Source organism: Argopecten irradians, chromosome 7 (genome assembly GCF_041381155.1).
Source record: "Argopecten irradians isolate NY chromosome 7, Ai_NY, whole genome shotgun sequence".
Lineage (NCBI taxonomy): Eukaryota > Metazoa > Mollusca > Bivalvia > Pectinida > Pectinidae > Argopecten > Argopecten irradians.
In genome coordinates this window covers 25,801,570-25,829,165 of record NC_091140.1, presented here as the reverse complement: position 1 = coordinate 25,829,165, position 27,596 = coordinate 25,801,570, and the positions used below count along the sequence as shown (strand labels likewise).

The following is a 27,596-nucleotide window of genomic DNA, read 5'->3' as shown; positions in this document are numbered from 1 at the left end:
TAAAAGCTCAAATTTTTCAGTGGTGGTAACGGTGTAAAGTAAGTAACTTTTGTAACTTAAGAAAAACACTTAATCGTCTGCTCCCGTTTTTGATGGTGAAAAATACCATTTGTCAGCGGTGAAGCATCTTTAAAATCTTAATAAGAATAATTGAAGAAAAACAATGTATTAAATAAATAAATAATTATCCACAATTAGCATACACACCTTGCAGAAACAAAAGGAAATAGTCGCATAGAAATAAATAGGGTTAAAAACATAGTTGACGTTTACAGTTTAGAAGATGAGAGAGAGTTTTTGAAGCTGTCTAAAGTTTTGGCATGTACAGTATAGGATGTGAGATTGTTCCAGTCTATGATCGAGGTGGTAAGTATATTTTCATGTAAAAGCAGTAAATGTTGTGAATGACATCTTTATAACTGAAAAACATTTTGTTCAGTTGTCTGGATTGGTTCAGCCCAAGTTACTAGACGAATTCAAAACATCCTTGGTGATATATCGTTTCAAATTGACGCTTTAGTTGTACAATGTACGTTTCAATTAGTCCATCCGTGCTTTCAGGAACGAAAAGTTTGCTGCACAGCTGTTGGTTTTCATGTTCAAGAAAGACAACTCTTTCAAAGTCTTTTGCTCTATACTGTCCATCTATCACCATGTTGTCTTGGATAATTTCTTATGTTTTCATCCAGTATGATTTTAATAATATTGAACAAGATTTTAATAATATTGAACAAAAGAAATATACACCGAGCAAAACTAACTCCATACTTCTGATGTGTTTGTGTTCATTAATTTCTTCCCTTTATCTGGACCTTGATGTTAGGTTTATGACACAAAAACGTAACTACCAACGATTGAAAGCTACAGTATTATTTATTTAAATCACAGACAAGTTGTTATAAACATACATACCAGATTCTTACATAACATCAGATCTATAACAATAACAGATATTGTATATCACAACTCGTAAACATCTTTGGACGGTTATGACAGAGAGAGGCACAAAATAGACTGATAAAGCAAAATATGGTCTTCAGTGCATAATTCTTATAAATATTGAAAAGTAAATATTGTACAAAATAATAATTTATTAAGAATCTCTTTTTATGGACGGTGATAAAAGCACTATTTTGACATTTTAAAGATCACAGGAACAGAAAAGTTCAGATATACTACGTTGTTAGCTGTCAACGGTAAAATTGATACAGCCAGTTATATCCGCAGGTCAAAATTTTCGCGATTTGATCTAAAACTCTGAGAATTAAATTTCAGCAGTTTTAAATTTTTCAATCTGGCTTTCAGTATATATATGATTCAGCCAATTTTTAATATTTTGCAGATAATTTTTTTGCGATCATAGCAATGTCTTGTGAAATCATGAAAACATCATCCCTGCAAATATAACCAACTATATATAGCAAGAATAGCCTGCATATGTGCAAAACCTTAAATAAAATATCTGTTATCTTGTACAAATCATTTTCTGATACAAAGAATTGTAAGGATTTTTTGAAAATTCCTATTAATAATCTTAAAAAAGAACTTGCTATTCCACTGCTAAAGTTGAAATAAGTCTTAACCAATAAATGTATAATAATCATGATATTCAAAAGCTTATAAAACGTTTTACCAATGATTGCAACCACAAATTAAGGATTTCAATATGCAGATATAATTTCAGCTTAAAGCATGGAATGTATTAATAAATAGTTCCTATTGCTATCACTTGCATATTGTTTTGACACTGTCACAGTGACAGGACATTAAATGTAATATTCTTACATTACATAATGATAGGAACACACCAGTATCTAATACCCACTGTATGGAGTATTTCTTTTCTTATGTCAGTCTCCCAAGTCTTTAGTCTATGTCCGTTTTAATTTCCTAGTGATCAAAGTCCATTTGCTGTGATACGGTCAGTAATGTTTTCCGTCTTTACTAGTTTACACATCACTCGGTACCTTCCTCAGGAGAAAGATAGCGCTGGGTGTCGACCACTTTCTGAATATTTTCTTTGATAACCTTCTCTGTACACATAGGACAACTTTCTTCTATCTCCAACAACCTGGAAACAACACCAGTCAAAGATACATTAATGTCAAAAAAAAAAACAAACACATAAAAATTTCTGATACAAAAGAAAATGTTAAAGAACGATTTCAAAGTTCCTCTCCAGAAATGATATTATGAGCCAAGTTACATGAACATTTCTCAACTTTCAGGAATTCCTTAGCTTATAACTACTAAAGAAAAGTAGTAATAGAAGTGAAGGAAATCCCCTTTTTAAATTATTAACTTAGGATTTGTATTGCTTCTTTATAGAGAATTAGGAACGTTGATGAGACAGAGCCATATAGTATAGAAGACATTCATATTGGTTTATGTGACAATGTTACTGTGTAAGAAATATTTTAAAACAAAGAGGTGCTAATCTCATAGGTGTTACTCTCTTACACAGTATCGAAGGATTAAAAGGTAGCATTTCCACATTTCTTGTAAAATAGACCAAAGAACAATGACACGGGTGCTTACCTTATGAACTCTGAGAATAATGCAGGGAAATCACACTTAGGACAGGCAGCCATATCATCTTTGACGAGATGTCGGCCCTGAAATATCAAAGTCGTTTACCCATATCAGTGCTGAAATCTTACATTTAATGTTATATTCCCCATTACATATGCCATACTTTTTAGTTATTTTGCAACAATCCATTAATCAGTTGCTTTTAAAACAGTACTGTTGCCATAGAAATCAAACTGTTTGAAAAGATTTGCTTATTTCGCCTAGAATGTAATACACAAAGTTATGTCCATTTTTCTATTTTGGATTTTCCCTCTAAATATCGATCTATGGGCTCTTAATTATCTGAGGTTTGAAAACATCATTATGGTATATGAATATTTATCAAGGACAGTAGTTAATGTAAATACTTACAGTGATTGTACAGTAGGGTATGCTATTTTTACATTCCGGACACATGAGATCTGTCTCCGGTAACTGGAACCCACAGTATGGACAAGGTGTCAACGGTTCCTCCTCCTCTGTCTTATCAGGCTTACGCACAATCATCTCAATCTTCTTCTTAAACTTGAGATCTATCTGATTTCTATACTCGGGTCTCATTAACATAGCCGCGTAACTGAACGAGGAATTTTTCAGGCCAGCTCTGTGACATTCGATAACGGTGGAGGTCAGGATAGGCACAATATCTGTAAGGAAGAAACAGGGTATGTGGAGGATGTTAATCTAAATGCTAACATGGGCTTAAATCAGAATAAAGTGAAGCAAAATCTTAAATTGGTTACTCTAATAGTAAAATTTTTAACAAATGTATCAAAAGCAACATTCATTAGCTTAAAGGAAATTTACATTGTAACGCAAAAAATTGTGATGCATATCAACTATACCTATAGTCTGCAATGGGAGTTACTTAAGTGACAAATCATTCATTAACATTTTTTATGGGTTGCATGATAAAACTTAAAATGCTAGAAAGATTGCAATGATATATGAACCAGATAGAAAAGCAGAAATATTCTTGATGGTTGAATTATTTAAGCACATGGAATACACAGATCAAAACAAACAGACTACAGGTAGAAGACTTACGAGAAGGGAATTTGCTGATGTTGTTAGCCACTCGGATAAGCATTCTAGCTCCCTTGAGATGGTCGCCATGTTTGACATGGATCTTGACGAGAATGTAGCTGTGAAGAATCATTAGATTGGTGGCCATTTCTGCGGGAATCTTAATCTTCTGTTCCTTTAGTTCCTGGTACATGCTGAACAGGACGTCATGAGCGTTACGATAGTTACCTGGAAACAAAGGTATGACATGGTTTAGCTTAGACTATACAAACATGAACATTTCTTAATGTTACAAATCATAATTATGAATATGGAGTTTTAATTACTAATTTTATAGATTGGGAAAACGAGTGATTATATCTCATTTTTTTAATGTTGCAAAGAATATTTCTTATTTAGATTTTAATTTTTAGACTTGAAATTGTATTTTTATATCTGAAACAGTTACTAAGTCACAACTTTTATAATGAAGTCCTGATGGGCAGACGCTCATGATCAGTAAAACCTTGGAGGAATATCAAATGCCAAGACACTTGCACCATAGTCTACTAATCAAAACATCTTTATAAGTACTCAGAACCGTTCGCATATTTCTGAAAAGATTTAACAATCTTTTACACACAGATTTATGCTTTCTGAAATTTAATCTTACCAGCATTCTGTTCCTCCCGAGCAATGATGATGGCAGTACGAGCAGCTTCCCTGTACTGTTTCAGGGCCATATACAGACGGAACAGGTATTTAGCATCCTACAATGTTGGAATACATATTGATTATTTATCATCAGCATTAATTTATATAAATAAGCTTTTAATTTTCTCTGGAATGTATCCATTTCTATCATGAGTTCTGGTGAACTGTTGCCATATGAATGTTTTTTCTTTCCCATATAAAGTCAAATCAAAAGTTTATGTGATTTTAATGATCTGTTTCATTAGGAACATTTTCTTCCCCCATAAAGTCAGATGGAAAGTTTATGAGATTTAAATGAGCTGTTACGTCAGGAACATTCCATTCCCCATAAAGTCAGATGGAAAGTTTATGAGATCTTAATGAGCTGTTACGTTAGGAACATTTTCTTCCCCCATAAAGTCAGATGGAAAGTTTATGAGATTTTAATGAGCTGTTACGTTAGGAACATTTTCTTCCCCCATAAAGTCAGATGGAAAGTTTATGAGATTTTAATGAGCTGTTACGTTAGGAACATTTTCTTCCCCCATAAAGTCAGATGGAAAGTTTATGAGATTTTAATGAGCTGTTACGTTAGGAACATTTTCTTCCCCCATAAAGTCAGATGGAAAGTTTATGAGATTTTAATGAGCTGTTACGTTAGGAACATTTTCTTCTCCCATAAAGTCAAATCAAAAGTTTATGTGATTTTAATGATCTGTTTCATTAGGAACATTTTCTTCCCCCATAAAGTCAGATGGAAAGTTTATGAGATTTTAATGAGCTGTTACGTTAGGAACATTTTCTTCCCCCATAAAGTCAGATGGAAAGTTTATGAGATTTTAATGAGCTGTTACGTTAGGAACATTTTCTTCCCCCATAAAGTCAGATGGAAAGTTTATGAGATCTTAATGAGCTGTTACGTTAGGAACATTTTCTTCTCCCATAAAGTCAGATGGAAAGTTTATGAGATTTAAATGAGCTGTTACGTCAGGAACATTCCATTCCCCATAAAGTCAGATGGAAAGTTTATGAGATCTTAATGAGCTGTTACGTTAGGAACATTTTCTTCCCCCATAAAGTCAGATGGAAAGTTTATGAGACTTGACTAAGTTGTTACCTTAGGAATGTTATCTGTCTCTCCCATGAGGAAGTCTATGAGCTGTCTAGTAAGTTGTGTGTCGTTAGCTCGTCCTACAGTCTCTATAGCTAACTCTATAGCTCTACCATCCTCTCCACTACACCGCAGGAAGTGTTTCATCGCCTGAAAAGAGATTTCAACATTGTATCCGACCTCATAATCAAAAGATTGTGTTTATCTTCCCAGCGCTAGGAAATTTCATACACTCAATCTTCTATAAAAACAAGTATTTTTTTATAGAAAACGAGATAGAAAAAAACCTTTTACTTGTAAATTTTTATCAATTTCTGAAGTGCTGATTTATTTAACGAACAGAAATTGCACATTTTACTCACATTAACATGATGCATTTTTATTGAAATTATCTCCCCTTCTTTTGTTAAATTAGATTAAGCTATCTCCCCTTACCCTACTATACTGTCCGCTGAGGAGAAAGAACTTTCCTGACAGGAAGTGGTTCTTCTCATTCTCGAAGTACAGCGCGATACTCTGGTAGTCTTCTGGGGTAGCATCTGGACCTGTAAACAGTCAAAACATTGTAGGAAATGTGAACATGGTAAACAGTTAAAACATTGTAGGAAATGTGAACATGGCAAACAGTTAAAACATTGTAGGAAATGTGAACATGGTAAACAGTTAAAACATTGTAGGAAATGTGAACATGGTAAACAGTTACAACATTGTAGGAAATGTGAACATGGTAAACAGTTACAACATTGTAGGAAATGTGAACATGATAAACAGTTACAACATTGCAGGAAATGTGAACATGGTAAACAGTTACAACATTGTAGGAAATGTGAACATGGTAAACAGTTACAACATTGTAGAAAATGTGAACATGGTAAACAGTTAAATATTGTAGGAAAGTGAACATGGTAAACAGTTAAAACATTGTAGGAAATGTGAACATGGTAAACATTTAAAACATTGTAGGAAATGTGAACATGGTAAACAGTTAAAACATTGTAGGAAATGTGAACATGTAAACAGTTAAAACATTGTGGAAAATGGAACATGTAAACATTGTAGGAAATGTGAACATGATAAACATTACATTGTAGGAAATGTGAACATGGTAAACAAACATTGTAGGAAATGTGAACATGAAATGGAAACATTTAAAAACATTGTAGGGAAATGTGAAACATGGTAAAACAGTTAAAACATTGTAGGAAATGTGAACATGGTAAACAGTTAAAACATTGTAGGAAATGTGAACATGATAAACAGTTACAACATTGTAGGAAATGTGAACATGATAAACAGTTAAAACATTGTAGGAAATGTGAACATGTAAACAGTTAAACATGTGGAAATGGAACATGTTAAAACATTGTAGGAAATGTGAACATGGTAAACAGTTACAACATTGTAGGAAATGTGAACATGGTAAACAGTTAAAACATTGTAGGAAATGTGAACATGGTAAGTAAACATTGTGTGGAAATGTAACAGTTACAACATTGTAGGAAATGTGAACATGGTAAACAGTTACAACATTGTAGGAAATGTGAACATGGTATAAACAGATTAACAACATTGTAGGAAATGTGAACATGTAACAGTTAAAACATTGTAGGAAATGTGAACATGGTAAACAGTTACAACATTGTAGGAAATGTGAACATGGTAAACAGTTAAAACATTGTAGGAAATGTGAACATGGTAAACAGTTACAACATTGTAGGAAATGTGAACATGGTAAACAGTTACAACATTGTAGGAAATGTGAACATGGTAAACAGTTAAAACATTGTAGGAAATGTGAACATGGTAAACAGTTAAAACATTGTAGGAAATGTGAACATGGTAAACAGTTAAAACATTGTAGGAAATGTGAACATGGTAAACATTTAAAACATTGTAGGAAATGTGAACATGGTAAACAGTTAAACATGTAGGAATGTGAACTGTAGTAAACATTGTAGAAATGGAACATGGTAAACAGTTAAAACATTGTAGGAAATGTGAACATGGTAAACATGTTTAAAATTGTAGGAAATTGAACATGTAACATTAAAACATGTAGGAAATGTGAACATGGTAAACATTTAAAACATTGTAGGAATGTGAACATGGTAAACATTAAAACATGTAGGAAATGTGAACATGGTAAACATTAAAACATTGTAGGAAATGTGAACATGGTAAACATTTAAAACATTGTAGGAAATGTGAACATGGTAAACAGTTAAAACATTGTAGGAAATGTGAACATGGTAAACAGTTAAAACATTGTAGGAAATGTGAACATGGTAAACAGTTAAAACATTGTAGGAAATGTGAACATGGTAAACATTTAAAACATTGTAGGAAATGTGAACATGGTAAACATTAAAACATTGTAGGAAATGTGACTGTAAACATTAAACATTGTAGGAAATGTGAACATGGTAAACATTTAAAACATTGTAGGAAATGTGAACATGGTAAACAGTTAAAACATTGTAGGAAATGTGAACATGGTAAACAGTTAAAACATTGTAGGAAATGTGAACTTGGTAAACAGAAATCTCCTTAAAGACATTCTTTTTGACATTGTTAATTAGCTTTGTTTCTGTATAAGAACTTTTTCTTTTTTAATCTATAATCAACCATTTGCAATCTATTTTATTGACCTACCGATGATATCAGCGTATGTCTCCATCTGGTTGTGTGTCTGAGCCAGCTGGAACGCCTCGTCGTTACACTTAGACATTACCAGGAACTGGATAGCCGATGAGTAGTCGTTCAACTTCTGGAAAAATCTACCAAGGAAGAACATCTTATGTTAATACTAGATTACAAGGAGCTGGGAAATGTATAGTAACAGAAAAAGATATAACTTAATCTGATGCATCATGACAAATCAAGAGAAATAAAGTAAGTGTCATTTATTGTTGATGTAGTTTTAAATATGCTTACTTAGCCACCATCTTGGCCCCCTCTATAGACTGAATGTCACGGACAATCCTCACAGCTTCCTCCGGATTCTGAAGGTAGTCCAGGTTTATCCTGAAGAAATAATTCAATCATCGTTAAACAAGCTATTCAAGGTATAGCAAGGTATAAATAATTATTGATCTTATCTAGAATTAATGCCAAACTCATTCCTTCAACAGTAATATTAAAGTATTGGCTGGAGGTTTCCATGTTTTATGCTTATTATCATACTAATTGGGTGAAAGAGCTAGTGTATCTACACCAGACATAAAATTGAATATAGATTGTGATGCATATGATAAAATTATGATAAAGCAGGATACAAAGTTCAGCAAAGGTTCAATAAGAACCTTGTCTGTACCTGATAACGTTGTCCCAGTCCTTGGCCTGTTTGTATGCCTCTGCTGCCTCCTTGTATCGACCGTCTGCTTCCTTAGCCTTCGCATACTGGGCATGAATCTTTGGTGATGTAATGTGTGACAAAAGCTCTCCAACTTTGTTCCTGTAAAATAAAAATCATATTAAGATATCTAAAAGTTAAAGAAAAATAAAATGACTACACAAATAATGTCAATAAAATTCTCTTTTTTTTGGAATGAGTAAAATACTGAACAATTGTCCAACTTACCAATTCTTGCTGCGGATGTAGACTGAGGCAGCTTTGTCATAGTAACCTCCATGTTCGTATAACATAGCAGCTTCCTGCCATTGCTGAAATACAGACATTTATCATTTCAAATTTCCGAAGTAATTCTTCAAAGTTTACTTAACAAGCTTGATCAGAGTAAACATGGGGAGGTCAACTACATGTAATTCACTAATTCAAACCAATTTTTCAGGTTACATTTGAATGAAATAATGAATAGATGTATAAATATATTATATTAATGTTGTAGTGTGATTTTTATTCAGTTTACTTGTCTCAAAATCAACAATTTTGTTGGCATGTAGACTTCACTATTTTTTCCAATTAATGGTGTGCTGTGAAATTATAGAAGTAGTATTCATGAGGCTGTTACCTTCATTCCCTCCAGTATAGTGGCACATTCCTTCTTCAGTATCCTACTGGGCATCTTCAGCGCCATGTTAACTCCCCTACAACAAATAATGAAATATTCCAAAATAATAAATCCAAACAGAGTTAATAACTTCTTAAAAATTAATGCCAATATAAATATTCCCAGAACCTTGTGTTTTTGTGACAGTTGAAAATGTTCTACGAAAGTGATTATAACATAAAAACTACACTTGTAAGGTATATACATACCTTCGAATATCTCCCATCCTGATGGACATCCGGGCTATCCCAGCAGCACACACTTCGTCATGCTCCCGATCCTTTTCCTGTCGTGTCACCCCCTTTTCGTAATGAGACAGGGCATTCATGTAGTCCCCAGTGAACTCTAACTGTTGGGCATACTCTCGAGAGATGTAGGGGATCTGTTCGGGAGCCAGGGCTTTAGCCAGCTGTAGGGCACTGTCCCAGTGTAGAAGGTCTCGTCGCATCTGTACAAGTATATGTATGCTCTGATAGCTATAATTTTCTTATTATATATATAATCAATCAAAACTTTCATTCAATTCTAATCAATATTTATATTGCTCTATCTGAGATAAACACTTTAAATTGACTTAGATACATATGACCGGTATTAACAATCATATCTAGAATGATGTAATGTATTGATATAATAAGCTGTTTTTTTGGTTTTGTTTTTTGCCATTTTCTTTTATGATATTTACTTGAAGTTGTTTCTTTGTTAATAAATTTCATTTCAATTAGATATGTATCACATACCTCTAGAGCAGCCAGTGGTTTCCCTGAGGCCAGGAACAGATCTTGTGCCAGGTTGAACTCGTTCAGGTACATGGCAATATAACCAGATAATAAGTTTCTATCCTCCAGGTGCTACAACAATAAAATTAGTAAAGTACAGGTTTCTCAGTATATATCTCTATACGATTTTGGGTATACTCTAAGCTGAAAATGTAAAATGTATTCTTACTTTCTGCTATAAACATTAGGTAAGTCTTTAAACGTTTTTGACTTTTTAAGAGATAGTTTTCTTGACAAGTGACAAATAAAATTTATAAACAAACTTACAAAGTGATAATATATCAACGTTAAGTTTATAATAACTATAGCACGCATACCAAAAATCAGAATTAATCAAACAGCAGTCAGTGAATCTAAGATAAGGTATATTGTATATATATATATCTTGTGCATTGCACCACAAAATCTTATTCCAAAAACACTTAAAACCTATAATATCGTTTATATATCGGAGACTTTAGACGTTACCTTAATCTGTTGCAGAGATGTAACCATACCAACATCACCTATCTCTCGGAACACTCGCATTGCTACAAGACACGTCACAGAATCTCTCATTTTTTGTGCACAAGATAATTTGCAATGGGATGGACAAAATGTAAAGTATCATTTAACAAACATTGTTATCTCAAAGAAAACAAAACCATTTTCGAGGAAAAGAATGTCTATTGGTTCATTATGTGTAAATCATATTAACAGATTAAATGACTAGCTCCAACGAATGTTAGCATTAAATTTACTTTAGATCTATTTTATTGTATATGGAGACTAAAGAACCATCCATTGGCTATGAAGACTAAGATTACATTTACCAATCCAAATTTGCATATTCAAATTAGCATATTTTTAAGTTTATATATTTTCAGTCATTGTAAAATTTGTCTGGTGTTCCGAGGAGCTACATCCCAATGTTGCCCGATACTTACCAAAGTCTACCTCCAGACTAGACATGGCTCCCCTTCCTAGCTCCGTCCAACACACAAGGTCATTCATCTGCTGGCAAATGTTCCAGGCATCTTTGAATCTATGGGAAAAATATAATCATGTCATCAAAAATCTTTACTTCTCTTATTTAAAGAACATAATAAATGGTGCTCAGTAAATCTGTTTCGTTTTTTTTCCGTCTGGACTTTTCTCTATGACAATTTCTTCTCCGGGTAAACTGAGACTTAGGAGATTAATAGAATCTTACATGGGCCTGTCAGGTAACCTGACAGGCCCATGTTCGATTCTTTTTCTCCCATACTTTAACGAGAAATGGTGAAAATTTAGCTGATCTGAACGTTGCTGTGTGTAAAAATGGTCGTCGCATGTATTGATGACGTCACTGTGTAGCATGTGTGAGCTGTCTTTTCCCTACCCTGGTAAAAGATAGAGTTATCTTTTCCTTAGCAACCATGGGATAACCCTGTCAAGTATGTTAGAAATAACATGTCTGTTATATGAAAACCTATTCTGCAGTGATTTTGCCACTATTGGTCAGACTACACATTCCGATTCATCAACATCCTTTCACTAAATGAAATTCCATAACTTAAAATTCTGTATAGTAAAAAAAAGACGTTTAAGAAAATTCCTTTAAACTTTTTTCTTACTTCTTTAATGTTTTATTGAGAATTTTTAATCATAGTTATTCTTTATACATTAAGGAATATTGGTGAAAATGGCCCTGACATCAACACAAATAATAAAAGATCTTCCATTAGTGTTTCAGTTCCGGGTCCTTGTAGACTATTTTGGCTGACTTGTAGACTATTTTGGCTGACCAGCAGCTCTTATCCTTAAACAGCAGGTCAGTAACAAGATAACACTACAACTTTATTTTATAGTTATAATTGTACAATTACCTTCTCAATACTGTGCCTTGGTGTAAGGCTGACTTCATCTGAAAAAGAGAGATTTTTAAACTTTGAAAAACTACATTTTTCAATTGGATCTTAAAACTTTGTAAAACAGCATTTTATTTGAAGCAGTTGCTAATCGCTTTGACAGTTGCTTTTGAAACAAAATCATGTTTTCTTGTTAACATATAAATAACATTACAATTACAGATAAATGATGCAGCGAGCAATAACCAGCTGATAAGGGCACTCAGAAAAACTTGATATAGGTCCACACCATTTTCGCACATAAATAGTAAAAGCATTCATAGTGTATTATGAACTTTGCATTGAAATCTACACCCAAAGTAAGGTAAGTAAAAGACAAGAGAGCTTACCCAATATTTACTTTTTCATCACCTACAATCTCCTTCTGATACGAGAGCTTACCCAGTAACTTTGCTTCTGGTACCTATAATCTCCATCACACAAGAGAGCTTAATTACCCTGTGTTACATACCGTTTCCTTATCCATTTCCTCCAGGTTATCAGAGAACAGAGCCATGTGGGTTTCTAAAAGAAGTGTGCCGAGTCGACCACTTTCTGTCTGTAGAGTTACCTCCCCATTATACAGCATGATCGGTATTTGGCCGTATGGCAGGCGGGTTTCACCAGCGAAATCCACCTGGGGTCCTACATGGCAACATAAAGTGATATGGTTAGAAATTATATGATAAATCATCACGATATTGTATGTTTTTCAACTTAAAATCTTATGTTCATATTGATTTATATCAGTGTTCATTTGATCAGTTTTATCTGGATGTTTCACTATTATTCCATAAAGTACCATGATAAAAACTTTTTACCTTGAACAGACTCCCGACAATATAGGTAGGTGTAGATTTTCTCCTCATCATAAGTAATGAACACGCCCTACAATGTAAGAAAAATATTGATGTTTAAGTTTAAACACATCTTCTCATCAAAGTTAGCTTTGTATTGAAGGTTTTTCATAAAAAAGTTCTCTTTATAAGAAACACATCATCACAGTTTTACAACATGGTGTATAGTATTACAGCTAGTGCATATGTCTTTTGGTCTATAGGATAAATATCCCCATGGATATAAAACTGACTTTTTACAGTATTAAACACTACAAGATCAGTTGTGTATATGTACTTTACCTTATCTGAAGTCCACATCTCCCAGAGGGCACCTTTTGTGGTCGGGGAGAACTTGGGGATCTCCAGTGTCTGATCATTCACCTGGAAATTAAAACACCACATGAATATTTAATGTGTAAAAATGTAAGTGAGTTCGAAACAGCATTTACCATACGTATGATACATCATCTGGATTACAGATAGATACCAAAACCAGATATCATTGGTTGCAAACTTGTAAAATACATCTGAAATGTTTATGCTACAGTTGCATTAATTCCTCAACCACGATAGTACCTGATAAATAAAAAGCTTACAGAGGATTTTAGAACATAATTTCAACAAAAGGATAGTCTATAAACTTACAGGATTGTATACAAAGCCGTCACTTTTGTCATCAATAAAGATGACCCGTGTACCACTAGGATCGGGGAAGAGTTTGCGGACACCCACAACATGGCGGAATTCATTCACCATCTGCCAGTCCTCGATAAAGAAATAGTTGATGCCACCGTTCTGTACAGATAGGGATGTTACATAAATTAAATCCTAAAATTATATAAAATATGTCATGTAGGTGGTTCTTTAACAACAATAACGTCACCAAGTCTGGATTAGTAAAATCAAATATATATGTAGGTACATGGAGACTTTTTCTAAAACCTGGTAAAATATTTTCCTCAATTTTTATCCATATACGGAAATTAATTTGTACAATTAAAGACCTAAAAAATGCTTTAATTAATAAAGTCTTTATAAACTCAGATAATTCTACATAAAGCTAATAAAACATTTTCCTCAATCTTTATTAACAGCGTTCTGATAATTGCTAATTGATAATAGTCACTTGATCAATTTTAGGTAGAATCATGATTATGAATTTTGTCAAGATTCCAATTTCAGTGTAAAGTAACAATTGTCAAAACCATGGATTTGGATTTACATCATACATCAATTAAAATAGGAAGACATGTGTGTCAAGAACAATTTTTTTTTCCAAATTGTAAAAAAATATTGTATAATGTATTTATTTATTCCTAAAATACCTGTAATTATATCAAGCTATGATTATTAAGTTTACAAATCAGGATATGTTTAGTTTCAGTATTATTTCCTGAAAGTTTTTGTCAAATTTTTAAAATCCAACTGTTGACAATTCCTTTCACAAAATCACAATGATGAAGTATTTTTATTCATATATTAATTATACATTTTGAAATGAATACATATTATTAATTAAATTAAATATAAAGTTTCCAGTTATATTTAAATATGAGGGCTTAAAAATATGGTTTACAGACAAAGATATACAGTATGTAGATAAATCAGCCATGCATGTCTCCTCAGTGCCCCCAGCTACCTTATAATTACCTTGTTGTTTTAATCACACCCATATAAACACCTGAGTAGAACAGATTACCTGTCTACACAAAGTCATGGTTCATTGATCTCTTTATCATCACAAAGGATTAGTCATGGTTCATTGGTTTTTGGTCAGGGTATCATGATCAAAATCTGATAGTCACTATGTGATAGGAAACGAAACCTTTCATGCTCTGCTGCACATCAGACAGTTGGCTCAAAGACAATAGCCAGGGGACATGGTCTGGTGAACCAAGGAGAGGAAATCAAGGTAAGATAAAAGATAGTGTACTCAAGGTGTGAGAAATACTGTCTTTGATGTTCAACACTGAATACAAATCTCCCAGGTAGCAGAGACAATTGGTCACTCATAAGCTTTTGATATCTTCACACCTTTAACTTTAAACTCATCATCTTCTAACATGGATCCTTTGATCTCCAAACTGACCACCTGACCTAGACAGCACTGACCAGTGGGGTATATAAGTGTGTAGACCCTGAGGAGGGTCAGTCACCTGGTAAATCACCTCCTCGGACACACTTCTCACAATCACTTTATAATAATGGATAAGACTACAAGTGGAGACCTTGGGGCTGATGTACACAAACTGGTGACAATACACAGAAACTCTAAAAGACAACTACATCTTATAGGTATGTCTGAATTACCATTTTTTGTCAGAAACCAATTTTAATAGGAATTAGAAAATCATTTCTTTATCTTAATATATTTTCTTTTTCTGATACAGATTCTTATGTGAAGATTTGATATTAAGATATATGATTGCTTTAAAATGTGATGTACCCAGTATAAAGAAATTTCATCAAAATTCATTGTAATCATTGCCTTTCTTAGAAAAAAGAGCTATTGATATTATAAAAAGAAAGGTTCAGACTCTTTCTGAATCTTATTATTTTTATAAGAATAGTAAGTACTAAGAAGATAATTTTAGTGATTCAGTGCTGTTTAATACATTTAAATGGGAATATCTTTAAAAATATGTTTTATTCTATTATCTTTTTGTTAAAATTAAAGTCTAGTTCAAATTAATAAATCAAATATTTCATTACAGACAATCAGCTAGACTCCCTAACAAAGAAAGTGTTTACTGCCCAACTGAACGGAGATCGTGGCCTCATGTTACAGCTACTAACACGCAAGTCAGTGTTAAATGGAGTTAGGAGAGCTTTAAATCAGTTCATACAGAAGAAAGCTGGCCAAATTATGGAGTTATCTCCCCTTACACTAGAGGAACTAGAGGGCAGTACCTCAGGAATGACAACGAGTCCTGTGACAGGTCGTGACGTGACCTATGATGAATTCGCACCCAACGTCACTGAAACATTCTGTCTGTTTTCTAGGTGTGGTTAGATCATCAAACGCCACACAAGACTGTTGGACCTGATGTAAGGATCTCATTACAAAACAATCCTTGACTTTCTATAACTGGACAAGATATTTTGACAAGAATGCAATCGGATTAATGTCTTCATTAGCTCGGTGCCAAATATGCAGTATAATTATTACTTAATATTTATTAATTTATGGATCTAAGATATCCTAGTTTTGTGCCAAAAGTTGCTATTATTGTTTTCAAAATAAATTATATCTATAAAGAAATTCTGCTGTTGCTGATTTTGTTTAGTTGGTGCAATATTTATTTCTGTTACTTACATCTGTACCATAGATGAGGAAGTCTTGTGTCATGCTGTGACAGGTTATACGTGAGTCCTGTTGGTCCATATCAGGGAAAAGCTTGGATTCTCTCTCATCAGTAGTCCCAGCTGTTTCACCTTCAATCTGTAACACATGTATATTTGTGTCATCAAATTTGCTTGATACTTGTTTACGGAAAAAACATGTTTAATAAGTTAGTCCAGTATGCAGAGGAATTTTACTAACTCTGAACAATAAGATTTATAGACCCTGTTTAACATGTTGATTTCATCATACCAAAATTAAATGATATGGGTAAATAAGATTTGTAGTCCCACTTCCAGTGATAGTGATATAATAGTTTGATAAGATTTTTGTGACATTACAATCTCTGGAAGACTAATTGACTGTAAATTCTTTATACCCATGTCATTCTTTAATCCCACAACTCCTGTGTTTAGAATGTTTTATAGGTCCTGACTTATATTAAAGTAAACTGAACTCAAATGCTTGGATAATTTTTAAGAATGGACCTGCAAAGTTAACAAGACCTGACTGTATATAAGTTAAAACAAATAAAATGTATAGACAGTTATTTACACACCATGTGAAGCTGGACTCGGCCCTCGAAGCTGACAGCAGCGTAATCAGCATTGAGACAGATAGTGCCCACTGTACCGAGGTATTCACGGTCCTTTAGCTTCTCCAGTCCTAAAAAAACAAACAAACAAAAGTAAATTAAACATTATAAGTCAAACCTGCCTATAAAGACAACTCAACAGGAGTCTTAATTGTAACTGTAGGTAGCTAAATGATTCCAAACATACAATATCGTAATAACATATTTTGATTTTGCTCTATCTAGATAATAAAATCAAGGTAGGCTCTGAAAACTGTTAACTGAAGTGGTAATGCAAGACAAAACAAGTTTTGAGCTACGTACAGGTGTATATGGTTACTTACCATTGTCTCCCAGGAGATAGAACCAGGCTCGGTTGTTCATACCCACAGCCAGATGGTATGGGCCGATTCCTAGAAAGGACGGCTCCACGTCTATAGGGATGGTTAATGGAGGATCCTGAATGTAAAATAACATATTATGTAATGATATTGTAATACAATTAACCAGTAATTTCTTTACAGATATAATATTTTCTATGACATCTTTGTCCCAAATATACATTAGTAGAATAATTTTACCTGATCATCCTCTGTAAAGATTTCTGATTCTACTTGTATAACACAACATTGACCAAATCAAATATGTAAAATGTTGGTAATAAATACATAATTATATCACCTGTTCCTACTACCAAGCATAATTTAAACTTGGTGTTTCTGAAAAAATACTGACAAATTGATACACCAAAATACAAACCTCAAACTGGTTATAGTTTAATTATGGAGACTTATGGAAAGGCACAGCTTATCGGTACCCATCATAGACTAAGGAAAGCCTTACCTGATTCACATTGTCCTCTATTGTGACCTCCAGTAGAGAGGTGAGGTGAGCGATCCTTGTAGAGGAAGCTGAGGACAACATTGGCAGTCTGGTCAGGTAAACATGGAGGTTTCCCTTCTGTGTGGACACGGCTAACAACTGACCATCGTCCGTCCAGTTCAGTTTATCCAGACCGCGCTCATCATCCATGTTAATGATGGCAAACATCTCTTTCAGATCTGACAGATCATGTATCTTAATACTGTTATAAATAAAATAAAATAGCATTCCTTTATATCATATTATTGTGATTAAACAATTGCTTGAAACATATGAAGAGACAGTAAAAACCTGCCTCAGCAACCACCTCTGTATAAAGACCACCTGCATATTAAGACAATTTTTGATGGTCCCAAATGATCAATATCAACACAATTGCCCTGTGTATAAAGACTAACTGCCTGTAAAGACCATCTTCCCTCTGTCCCTTGGATGGTCTTTATAGACAGGTTTGACTGTACATATGACATGTGTACATATGGACACAACATGATGAACATGGATGAGATGAAATATTCCTGTACTCTTAATTTCATGGAGGAGGCACAATAATTGCTTATAATATGATTAAAACTTGGAGTTCACAGAAATAGTTATTGGTTCAGAATTTTCAGAATGAAGAGAGTTTACACTAACCAGTTATCTCCACATGAGGCTGCCTTGTTGAGGGAGTTAGAAATGGCAATACAGGTCAGGTTGTCTTTGTGGTTCCTCGCCTGGAACAGTTCCTACAATACAAACAATATAGGTTATAACTACACACCAGGATAGGTACTTATAAGTTTATATATAATACAAACAACATAGGTTATAACTACACACCAGGATAGGTACTTATAAGTTTATATATAATACAAACAACATAGGTTATAACTACACACCAGGATAGGTACTTATAAGTTTATATATAATACAAACAACATAGGTTATAACTACACACCAGGATAGGTACTTATAAGTTTATATATAATACAAACAACATAGGTTATAACTACACACCAGGATAGTATAAGTTTATATATAATACAAACAACTAGGTTATAACTACACACCAGGATAGACACTTATAAGTTTATATATATAATACAAACAACATAGGTTATAACTACACACCAGGATAGGTACTTATAAGTTTATATATAATACAAACAACAATTAGGTTATATATAACTACTACACACCAGGATAGACACTTATAAGTTTATATATATAATACAAACAACATAGGTTATAACTACACACCAGGATAGACACTTATAAGTTTATATATAATACAAACAACATAGGTTATAACTACACACCAGGATAGACACTTATAAGTTTATATATATATATACAAACAACATAGGTTATAACTACACACCAGGATAGACACTTATAAGTTTATATATAATACAAACAACATAGGTTATAACTACACACCAGGATAGGTACTTATAAGTTTATATATAAATACAAACAACAGGTTATAACTACACACCAGGATAGGACTTATAAGTTTATATATAATACAAACAACATAGGTTATAACTACACACAGGATAGACACTTATAAGTTTATATATAATAAACAAACAACATAGGTTATAACTACACACACAGGATAGACACTTATAAGTTTATATATAATACAAACAACATAGGTTATAACAACAAATAGTAAACTACACACCAGGATAGACACTTATAAGTTTATATATATAATACAAACAACATAGGTTATAACTACACACCAGGATAGACACTTATAAGTTTATATATTAATACAAACAACATAGGTTATAACTACACACCAGGATAGACACTTATAAGTTTATATATATAATACAAACAACATAGGTTATAACTACACACCAGGATAGACACTTATAAGTTTATATATAATACAAACAACATAGGTTATAACTACACACCAGGATAGACACTTATAAGTTATATATATAATACAAACAACATAGGTTATAACTACACACCAGGATAGGTACACTTATAAGTTTATATATATAATACAAACAACATAGGTTATAACTACACACCAGGATAGACACTTATAAGTTTATATATAATACAAACAACATAGGTTATAACTACACACCAGGATAGACACTTATAAGTTTATATATAATACAAACAACATAGGTTATAACTACACACCAGGATAGGACTTATAAGTTTATATATAATACAAACAACATAGGTTATAACTACACACCAGGATAGACACTTATAAGTTTATATATAATACAAACAACATAGGTTATAACTACACACCAGGATAGACACTTATAAGTTTATATATAATACAAACAACATAGGTTATAACTACACACCAGGATAGACACTTATAAGTTTATATATAATACAAACAACATAGGTTATAACTACACACCAGGATAGACACTTATAAGTTTATATATAATACAAACAACATAGGTTATAACTACACACCAGGATAGGACTTATAAGTTTATATATAAATACAAACAACATAGGTTATAACTACACACCAGGATAGACACTTATAAGTTTATATATAATACAAACAACATAGGTTAATAACTACACACCAGGATAGGTACTTATAAGTTTATATATAATACAAACAACATAGGTTATAACTACACACCAGGATAGGTACTTATAAGTTTATATATAAATACAAACAACATAGGTTATAACTACACACCAGGATAGACACTTATAAGTTTATATATAATACAAACAACATAGGTTATAACTACACACCAGGATAGACACTTATAAGTTTATATATAATACAAACAACATAGGTTATAACTACACACCAGGATAGACACTTATAAGTTTATATATAATACAAACAACATAGGTTATAACTACACACCAGGATAGACACTTATAAGTTTATATATAATACAAACAACATAGGTTATAACTACACACCAGGATAGACACTTATAAGTTTATATATAATACAAACAACATAGGTTATAACTACACACCAGGATAGGTACTTATAAGTTTATATATAATACAAACAACATAGGTTATAACTACACACCAGGATAGACACTTATAAGTTTATATATAATACAAACAACATAGGTTATAACTACACACCAGGATAGACACTTATAAGTTTATATATAATACAAACAACATAGGTTATAACTACACACCAGGATAGGTACTTATAAGTTTATATATAATACAAACAACATAGGTTATAACTACACACCAGGATAGGTACTTATAAGTTTATATATAATACAAACAACATAGGTTATAACTACACACCAGGATAGGTACTTATAAGTTTATATATAATACAAACAACATAGGTTATAACTACACACCAGGATAGACACTTATAAGTTTATATATAATATACAAACAACATAGGTTATAACTACACACCAGGATAGACACTTATAAGTTTATATATAATACAAACAACATAGGTTATAACTACACACCAGGATAGACACTTATAAGTTTATATATAATACAAACAACATAGGTTATAACTACACACCAGGATAGACACTTATAAGTTTATATATAATACAAACAACATAGGTTATAACTACACACCAGGATAGACACTTATAAGTTTATATATAATACAAACAACATAGGTTATAACTACACACCAGATAGACACTTATAAGTTTATATATAATACAAACAACATAGGTTATAACTACACACCAGGATAGACACTTATAAGTTTATATATAATACAACAAACAACATAGGTTATAACTACACACCAGGATAGGTACTTATAAGTTTATATATAATACAAACAACATAGGTTATAACTACACACCAGGATAGACACTTATAAGTTTATATATAATACAAACAACATAGGTTATAACTACACACCAGGATAGACACTTATAAGTTTATATATAATACAAACAACATAGGTTATAACTACACACCAGGATAGGTACTTATAAGTTTATATATAATACAAACAACATAGGTTATAACTACACACCAGGATAGGTACTTATAAGTTTATATATAATACAAACAACATAGGTTATAACTACACACCAGGATAGGTACTTATAAGTTTTATATATAATACAAAAACAACATAGGTTATAACTACACACCAGGATAGACACTTATAAGTTTATATATAATACAAACAACATAGGTTATAACTACACACCAGGATAGACACTTATAAGTTTATATATAATACAAACAACATAGGTTATAACTACACACCAGGATAGACACTTATAAGTTTATATATAATACAAACAACATAGGTTATAACTACACACCAGGATAGACACTTATAAGTTATATATATAATACAAACAACATAGGTTATAACTACACACCAGGATAGACACTTATAAGTTTATATATAATACAAACAACATAGGTTATAACTACACACCAGGATAGACACTTATAAGTTTATATATAATACAAACAACATAGGTTATAACTACACACCAGGATAGACACTTATAAGTTTATATATAATACAAACAACATAGGTTATAACTACACACCAGGATAGGTACTTATAAGTTTATATATAATACAAACAACATAGGTTATAACTACACACCAGGATAGGTACTTATAAGTTTATATATATATACAAACAACATAGGTTATAACTACACACCAGGATAGACACTTATAAGTTTATATATAATACAAACAACATAGGTTATAACTACACACCAGGATAGACACTTATAAGTTTATATATAATACAAACAACATAGGTTATAACTACACACCAGGATAGGCGCTTATAAGTTCAGATATTTATCCACTACTTTAAACATTTGTCTTTTAGGTAATTAAGGTATTTTTTATCAAACATTAGAGCACTGGAATTTGATTCTCCAAAATTTATTTTATTTAGTAATACAATTGAAACAAATATATCCCAAACCAACTTTCTATAGTGTATTCTAAAATTTGCGATTTCCGTTTCAAAATATAATCACAGAGATTAAGTTTAGCGGATTTAAAAAATGCATGAAAATACATGTGAATTCAATTGTGCAAGAATTGTGGAAGTTATCAATTCGTGGAGATAGACTTTTGTGCATTTACCTTGATAGCAAAATTTGTAAAATAAATCACATGCAAAAAAAGTTGGTTTACAGTAACTACAAATATTTCCTTCAGACTTAACTCCTTACATACATGTATAACATTTCTTACCTGACCAATCTCCTTCATGTGAGTGGAGATGACCACAAAGTAGCCATGGGAGAAGCCAATCATGATGTAACCATCTCCATACCTGTATAAAAGTTACACCCAACAAATCCAAATGAATACAACCATTTTATACAACGGACTTTAAAATGTATTTTACCAAGAACATCGGTTACACAAATGATATCATAATACACAAAGAGATTATATTATACGGTTCTATTAAACTTTACGTCACTTGTACTGTATCTGGCATAATATGATAAATAGTATGATCATATATGCCGGTCCACAGAATAAAATGAATTGAATTGAAATATATGCTCATACAATGTCAGATGAAACGCACAGTGCTTCAATATTCTACTTATTAATTTTCTTTTGTACAAATAATTGCAACATGAATAACTTTTAAGACCCAGTAGGAAGAGTGCAATGTATATATTAGAACTATACAAACCAGCGATATGAGATGATGTTTCCGTATCTCTGTTGGAAGGCCAGCTCTATAGGGTTTTCTGGATCATTGAGGTTATAGAGGAAGAGAGTTTTCTTTCCAATCACCACGCTCACCTGGAACCACATTCAATACCATTGATAACTAATCATCTATCAACTGGCTTGATTAACATCTATTCTTTCACAGTTAAAGAAATTACTGAATTGGATATTAGATTTCGAGAAAATATGAAAGAATATAAGTATTAGATACTGTACATGGTAATATAACATCATATACATATACTCTTTATACAAGAACTCTTTACTAGAGATGTTGTCTCCATTGGACGTAAAATCCTATAAATACAATAATGAACACCAAACTTACGGTATTGTCTCCTATCTGACTCCGTTCGTCTCCCTTCATCTCAGAGAACTGGACTTCCTGTGGGTCTGACCTGACTGAAGTTTGGCGAATCGTGTCACCCTCTATGTTACTGATGGTGATTGTTCTGTCTTCACTCCCCAGGGCTAATAGGTTCTCGTTACTCCACGACCCACATGTAATTCTCTTGGTGTGTTTACCCAATACAGGCACCTTCCTATAGACAAACAACAGAGTTAATTTATATGATAGATAAATTCATTCAGATACAACTACCTCTTAGACACATTATTTCACTTGGGGTAATAACTAATGCTGTGAAAGTAATTAATATTGAAACAGGTAGTTAATTAGCTATCATGGTTAGGACATGGGTGAGTTGCTGTTCTTTTTCACATGAAGTTATAAATGTCCATGATAGTGAAGTTATATTATCAATGCTCTCTACACCTCTCTGGACTGGATGCTGTAACAAAGTTGATCTGCCCCTACCTGGATGTTTGGTGGTTATAGATGAGTAGGTTACCCTTAGCTGTCCCCACGGCCAGGTAAGGACCTGCTTTCGCCCACAACATGTAGGTCAGGTTATCTCTGTATAAAACAAAATCAGCAACATTAATATTTCTTTGTCTAGCTGTTATCAAAATAATTAAAATTTCAATTTTGTATGCTAACTTATTCATCACTATCAATTAAATTAAGCATCAGAGTGCACATGTATTTCACAACTCTTTGGTAATCTCTTTCCTTTAAAAGCTACAATGTCTTGATGGAGAGACACATCTATTGTATGCATATTATTATTTGACTTTTTTTACCTGAGACCACTGTCGATGGGTGATGTCCTCTGGGTATTAGCATCCCACAGTATGATCACTCCATTCTTATCGTTGATAACGGCCAAGGTATCCCCATCCTTGTCCCAACCCATACCAGTGCAGGCCCTGAAATAGGTAAATAATTAAAATATTTTCTTGAACATCTTGTCATTACGTATTATGTAATAACTACTCACTACTCAGCCAATTAAATCAACCAACTTGACTATCTTGTTCAATCTCTGTTCCACAACCACCAATACCATCATATAACATTAATTCAATTATCGTAAAAAATCAGTTGAATAGTTTAATTTATGTGAACACAAATGCAAGCTAGGACAAGGCTTGTGCTGGCTGTTCAATAAATGTGGTATCAAATAAAATGCTGTCCCTCTGTATAAGAACGGACATTCAGAAACAAGGTATCTCCTTTCCATTTTCTTACAAAGAATATAAGGACAACAAACATTAGAATCAAATCAAGTATTGACTTAATTATCATTTTGTGTTATATTAAATAATTTATAAGATCCTGTTACCATATAATGTATCACCCAAATAAAAATTATGATTTACAAGACTGCATAAACAGAACTACATACATATCTTTCTTCTAATTATCTGATAAATAATTAGTAGTAGTCAACTTACCCAGGTAAATTGAATTCTTCCTTAAGATCTCCATGTCTGTCATAAATTCTCAACACATGGTCGTGTCTGTAAGAACAAAGCACATAGATAATGTAAGAAAAAGCACATAGATATTTTTGTAATTTTTTTATTTTTTCAAATTTTGTAACACATTTGACATGACAAACGCGGACACTTTCATTCTTCACATACACACACATACACCTTATACTATCAAATATATTCCTTACTTTAAATATACACAGAGAGAGACGAAAAACAAAAAAAACAACAGAAAAGAAAAACAAAGAGAAAGGAAAGAAAGAGAGAGAGAGAGAAAAAAAAAAGATAGATAAAGGGGAGGGGTAGACAGAGAGAGCACATAGATATTTATAATATATATAGGATGTATATTGCCCTACAAGTGTGGCAGGGTATCTTTGTATATATATTATATATTATGAGACTCATGATCATTATTATTACTGTATTCGACCCAATAAGCGCCCATATCCCTATAAGCGCCCCTCCCCATTTTTGAGGCCTTGATTTCAATTGCCCAGGCATAAATAAAGACCAAAAACTATAGATTTGCAATAATTTTGTCTTATTAGCACTTTTTCAATTTTTTAAATGCCCTGGGCGCTTTAATATTGGGTTGAATATGATTATGTTATATCAATCATTATGTAAAATGTAAGTACATTATTCGTATCTTAATTAAATATTTCACTACAATGTGCCACAAGTACACCTGTACATCAAATAAACTAATCCAGACATCGCGAAAGTTGAAAAAAATGGCCGGACATTCGGACCAGCAAGGACTGTGATTAAGCCGGACCAAACAAGATTTTGCTGGACCGAACATTAATGTTAAGTTTTGAAGTAAACATAACCTTCCTGCTATAAGTATTGGGGCAGCTGTTTCATCATTATCTGATTTATCTTATGCAGTTTACATATTTGCCAAGTTCGGCACCTGCATAATACTTCAGAGACACAATTTCTACCAACTTCCAGTACTCAATAATTGCCTGACGGTCGGTCCGGACCAGATTTTAAAATAGGCCGTCCGAGTCAAATTTTGCCAGACTTGTCCGTCGGACCGGCAAATTTCACGATGTCTGCTAATTATAATTAGTTTTTATAAAAGTTTGAGTTTCTTCTAACAGTCCAATCTGTGTATAATATGCCAAAGTCAACAACAAAGAACAGAAATATCTGACTTACCCAACCACAGATAAGTAGTTTCCTAATGTTTTTTGCCAACAGTAATGTATGGTCCCTTGACCACCAAATGATTTACTGGTTAGACTGAACACACGCTGAAAATGAAAGGATATATAACCATTGTTATTTCACTTATTTCCTGTTAATTATTTCATTAATTAACTCAACTGTTTTGCAGAATAATTTTAGAATTGAACTTAGCTTAATTGTTATGTATTCCCAAGTTTCTCAAACAAAATTTCACAATCAACAATATTCCTTGAACTTTATTAATGGAAACTCCATTAAATTTTACTTAAAATTTCTTACAAAAAAAAACCTCTGCATGATAGAACTTAAAAGAAAGTTCCTTCACTTAAGACTTTAACTTCAGTAATGCTTTTCTTTGATTTTTTAAAGTGAGAAATAACTAAAGTTAAAGAATATTTAATGCTGTAATATGTATACATAATACCAGATAACTACTACATGTATATACATGCAGGCTTTATAGCCTAAAATATTATGTATACATGAATATATTTGTTCAGTTTCTTTGCAGCAGAAGACAGTGTAACTGTTATTTCATTGTTACTTGAAAACAAAAATCGTGCATGATTCTTATACAGAATGACTACTGAACAGTACAATGTATATAGGCCTAAGTCCTGCAAAGTCCAAGACAGTAGACTGTGTTAGATTTTGTAGACCTACTTAACGACTTACCTATTTCATTTTTGAATAAAAATACAATCAGATGTCAAAAGAAAGTAAGTTGTGTTGACACAAACATAAAAGGTGTGCCCAAACAAATGATAAAGTATCAGAAACGACCAAAATCGTGTAACGCTCCCCCCTGTATACCTATAAAGCGATATGGCATAGAATCATTCAACTTCATATCAAAATTTCTGACACATAAAAATTTAAGTAATAACATAATGAGTGCGTGCTAATTAGATTTATAAAATGCATCCCAAAGTGCCCCCCCCCCTTAGCTCATGTGTTCAGTGTTTTGACATAACTTTTGCAAACAATATATACTAGCAATAACCGTAAAATCAACATCTTGCTAACTGTCTGATTTAAACAAATGATTACAAAGTATTTACCTTCATAATGAGTAGATCTTGGCATTAAAAGTCACGAATTCATTTACGGGACATCGTCTGTAGGTTTCACTTAGAAACAACAAGTTTGGAATGCGATGGAACGAGAGCTCTTCAAAGGGAGGCTATCCAA

The 27,596-nt window shown here is 32.5% G+C and overlaps 1 protein-coding gene across 1 annotated transcript; it reads right to left on the bottom strand.

Annotated features, from left to right (window-relative positions):
- Positions 1–854: 854 nt before the first annotated feature.
- LOC138327974 (WD repeat-containing protein 19-like) lies at positions 855–27,596 on the bottom strand. The gene is made up of 34 exons (XM_069274508.1): positions 27,467–27,596; positions 26,376–26,470; positions 25,164–25,229; positions 24,510–24,635; positions 24,184–24,282; positions 23,695–23,908; positions 23,326–23,438; positions 22,869–22,950; positions 18,312–18,403; positions 17,637–17,877; positions 17,138–17,252; positions 16,779–16,885; positions 16,193–16,318; positions 13,522–13,671; positions 13,177–13,257; positions 12,859–12,925; positions 12,510–12,682; positions 12,017–12,054; positions 11,096–11,193; positions 10,638–10,699; positions 10,131–10,241; positions 9,600–9,838; positions 9,352–9,427; positions 8,961–9,043; positions 8,694–8,834; positions 8,315–8,404; positions 8,033–8,157; positions 5,816–5,925; positions 5,387–5,530; positions 4,250–4,346; positions 3,619–3,825; positions 2,944–3,218; positions 2,539–2,615; positions 855–2,071 (listed from the first exon to the last, which is right to left on the bottom strand). Exons 1-34 carry the CDS (start codon positions 27,470–27,472, stop codon positions 1,957–1,959), a joined length of 4,041 nt encoding a protein of 1,346 aa, XP_069130609.1. The 5' UTR covers positions 27,473–27,596; the 3' UTR covers positions 855–1,956.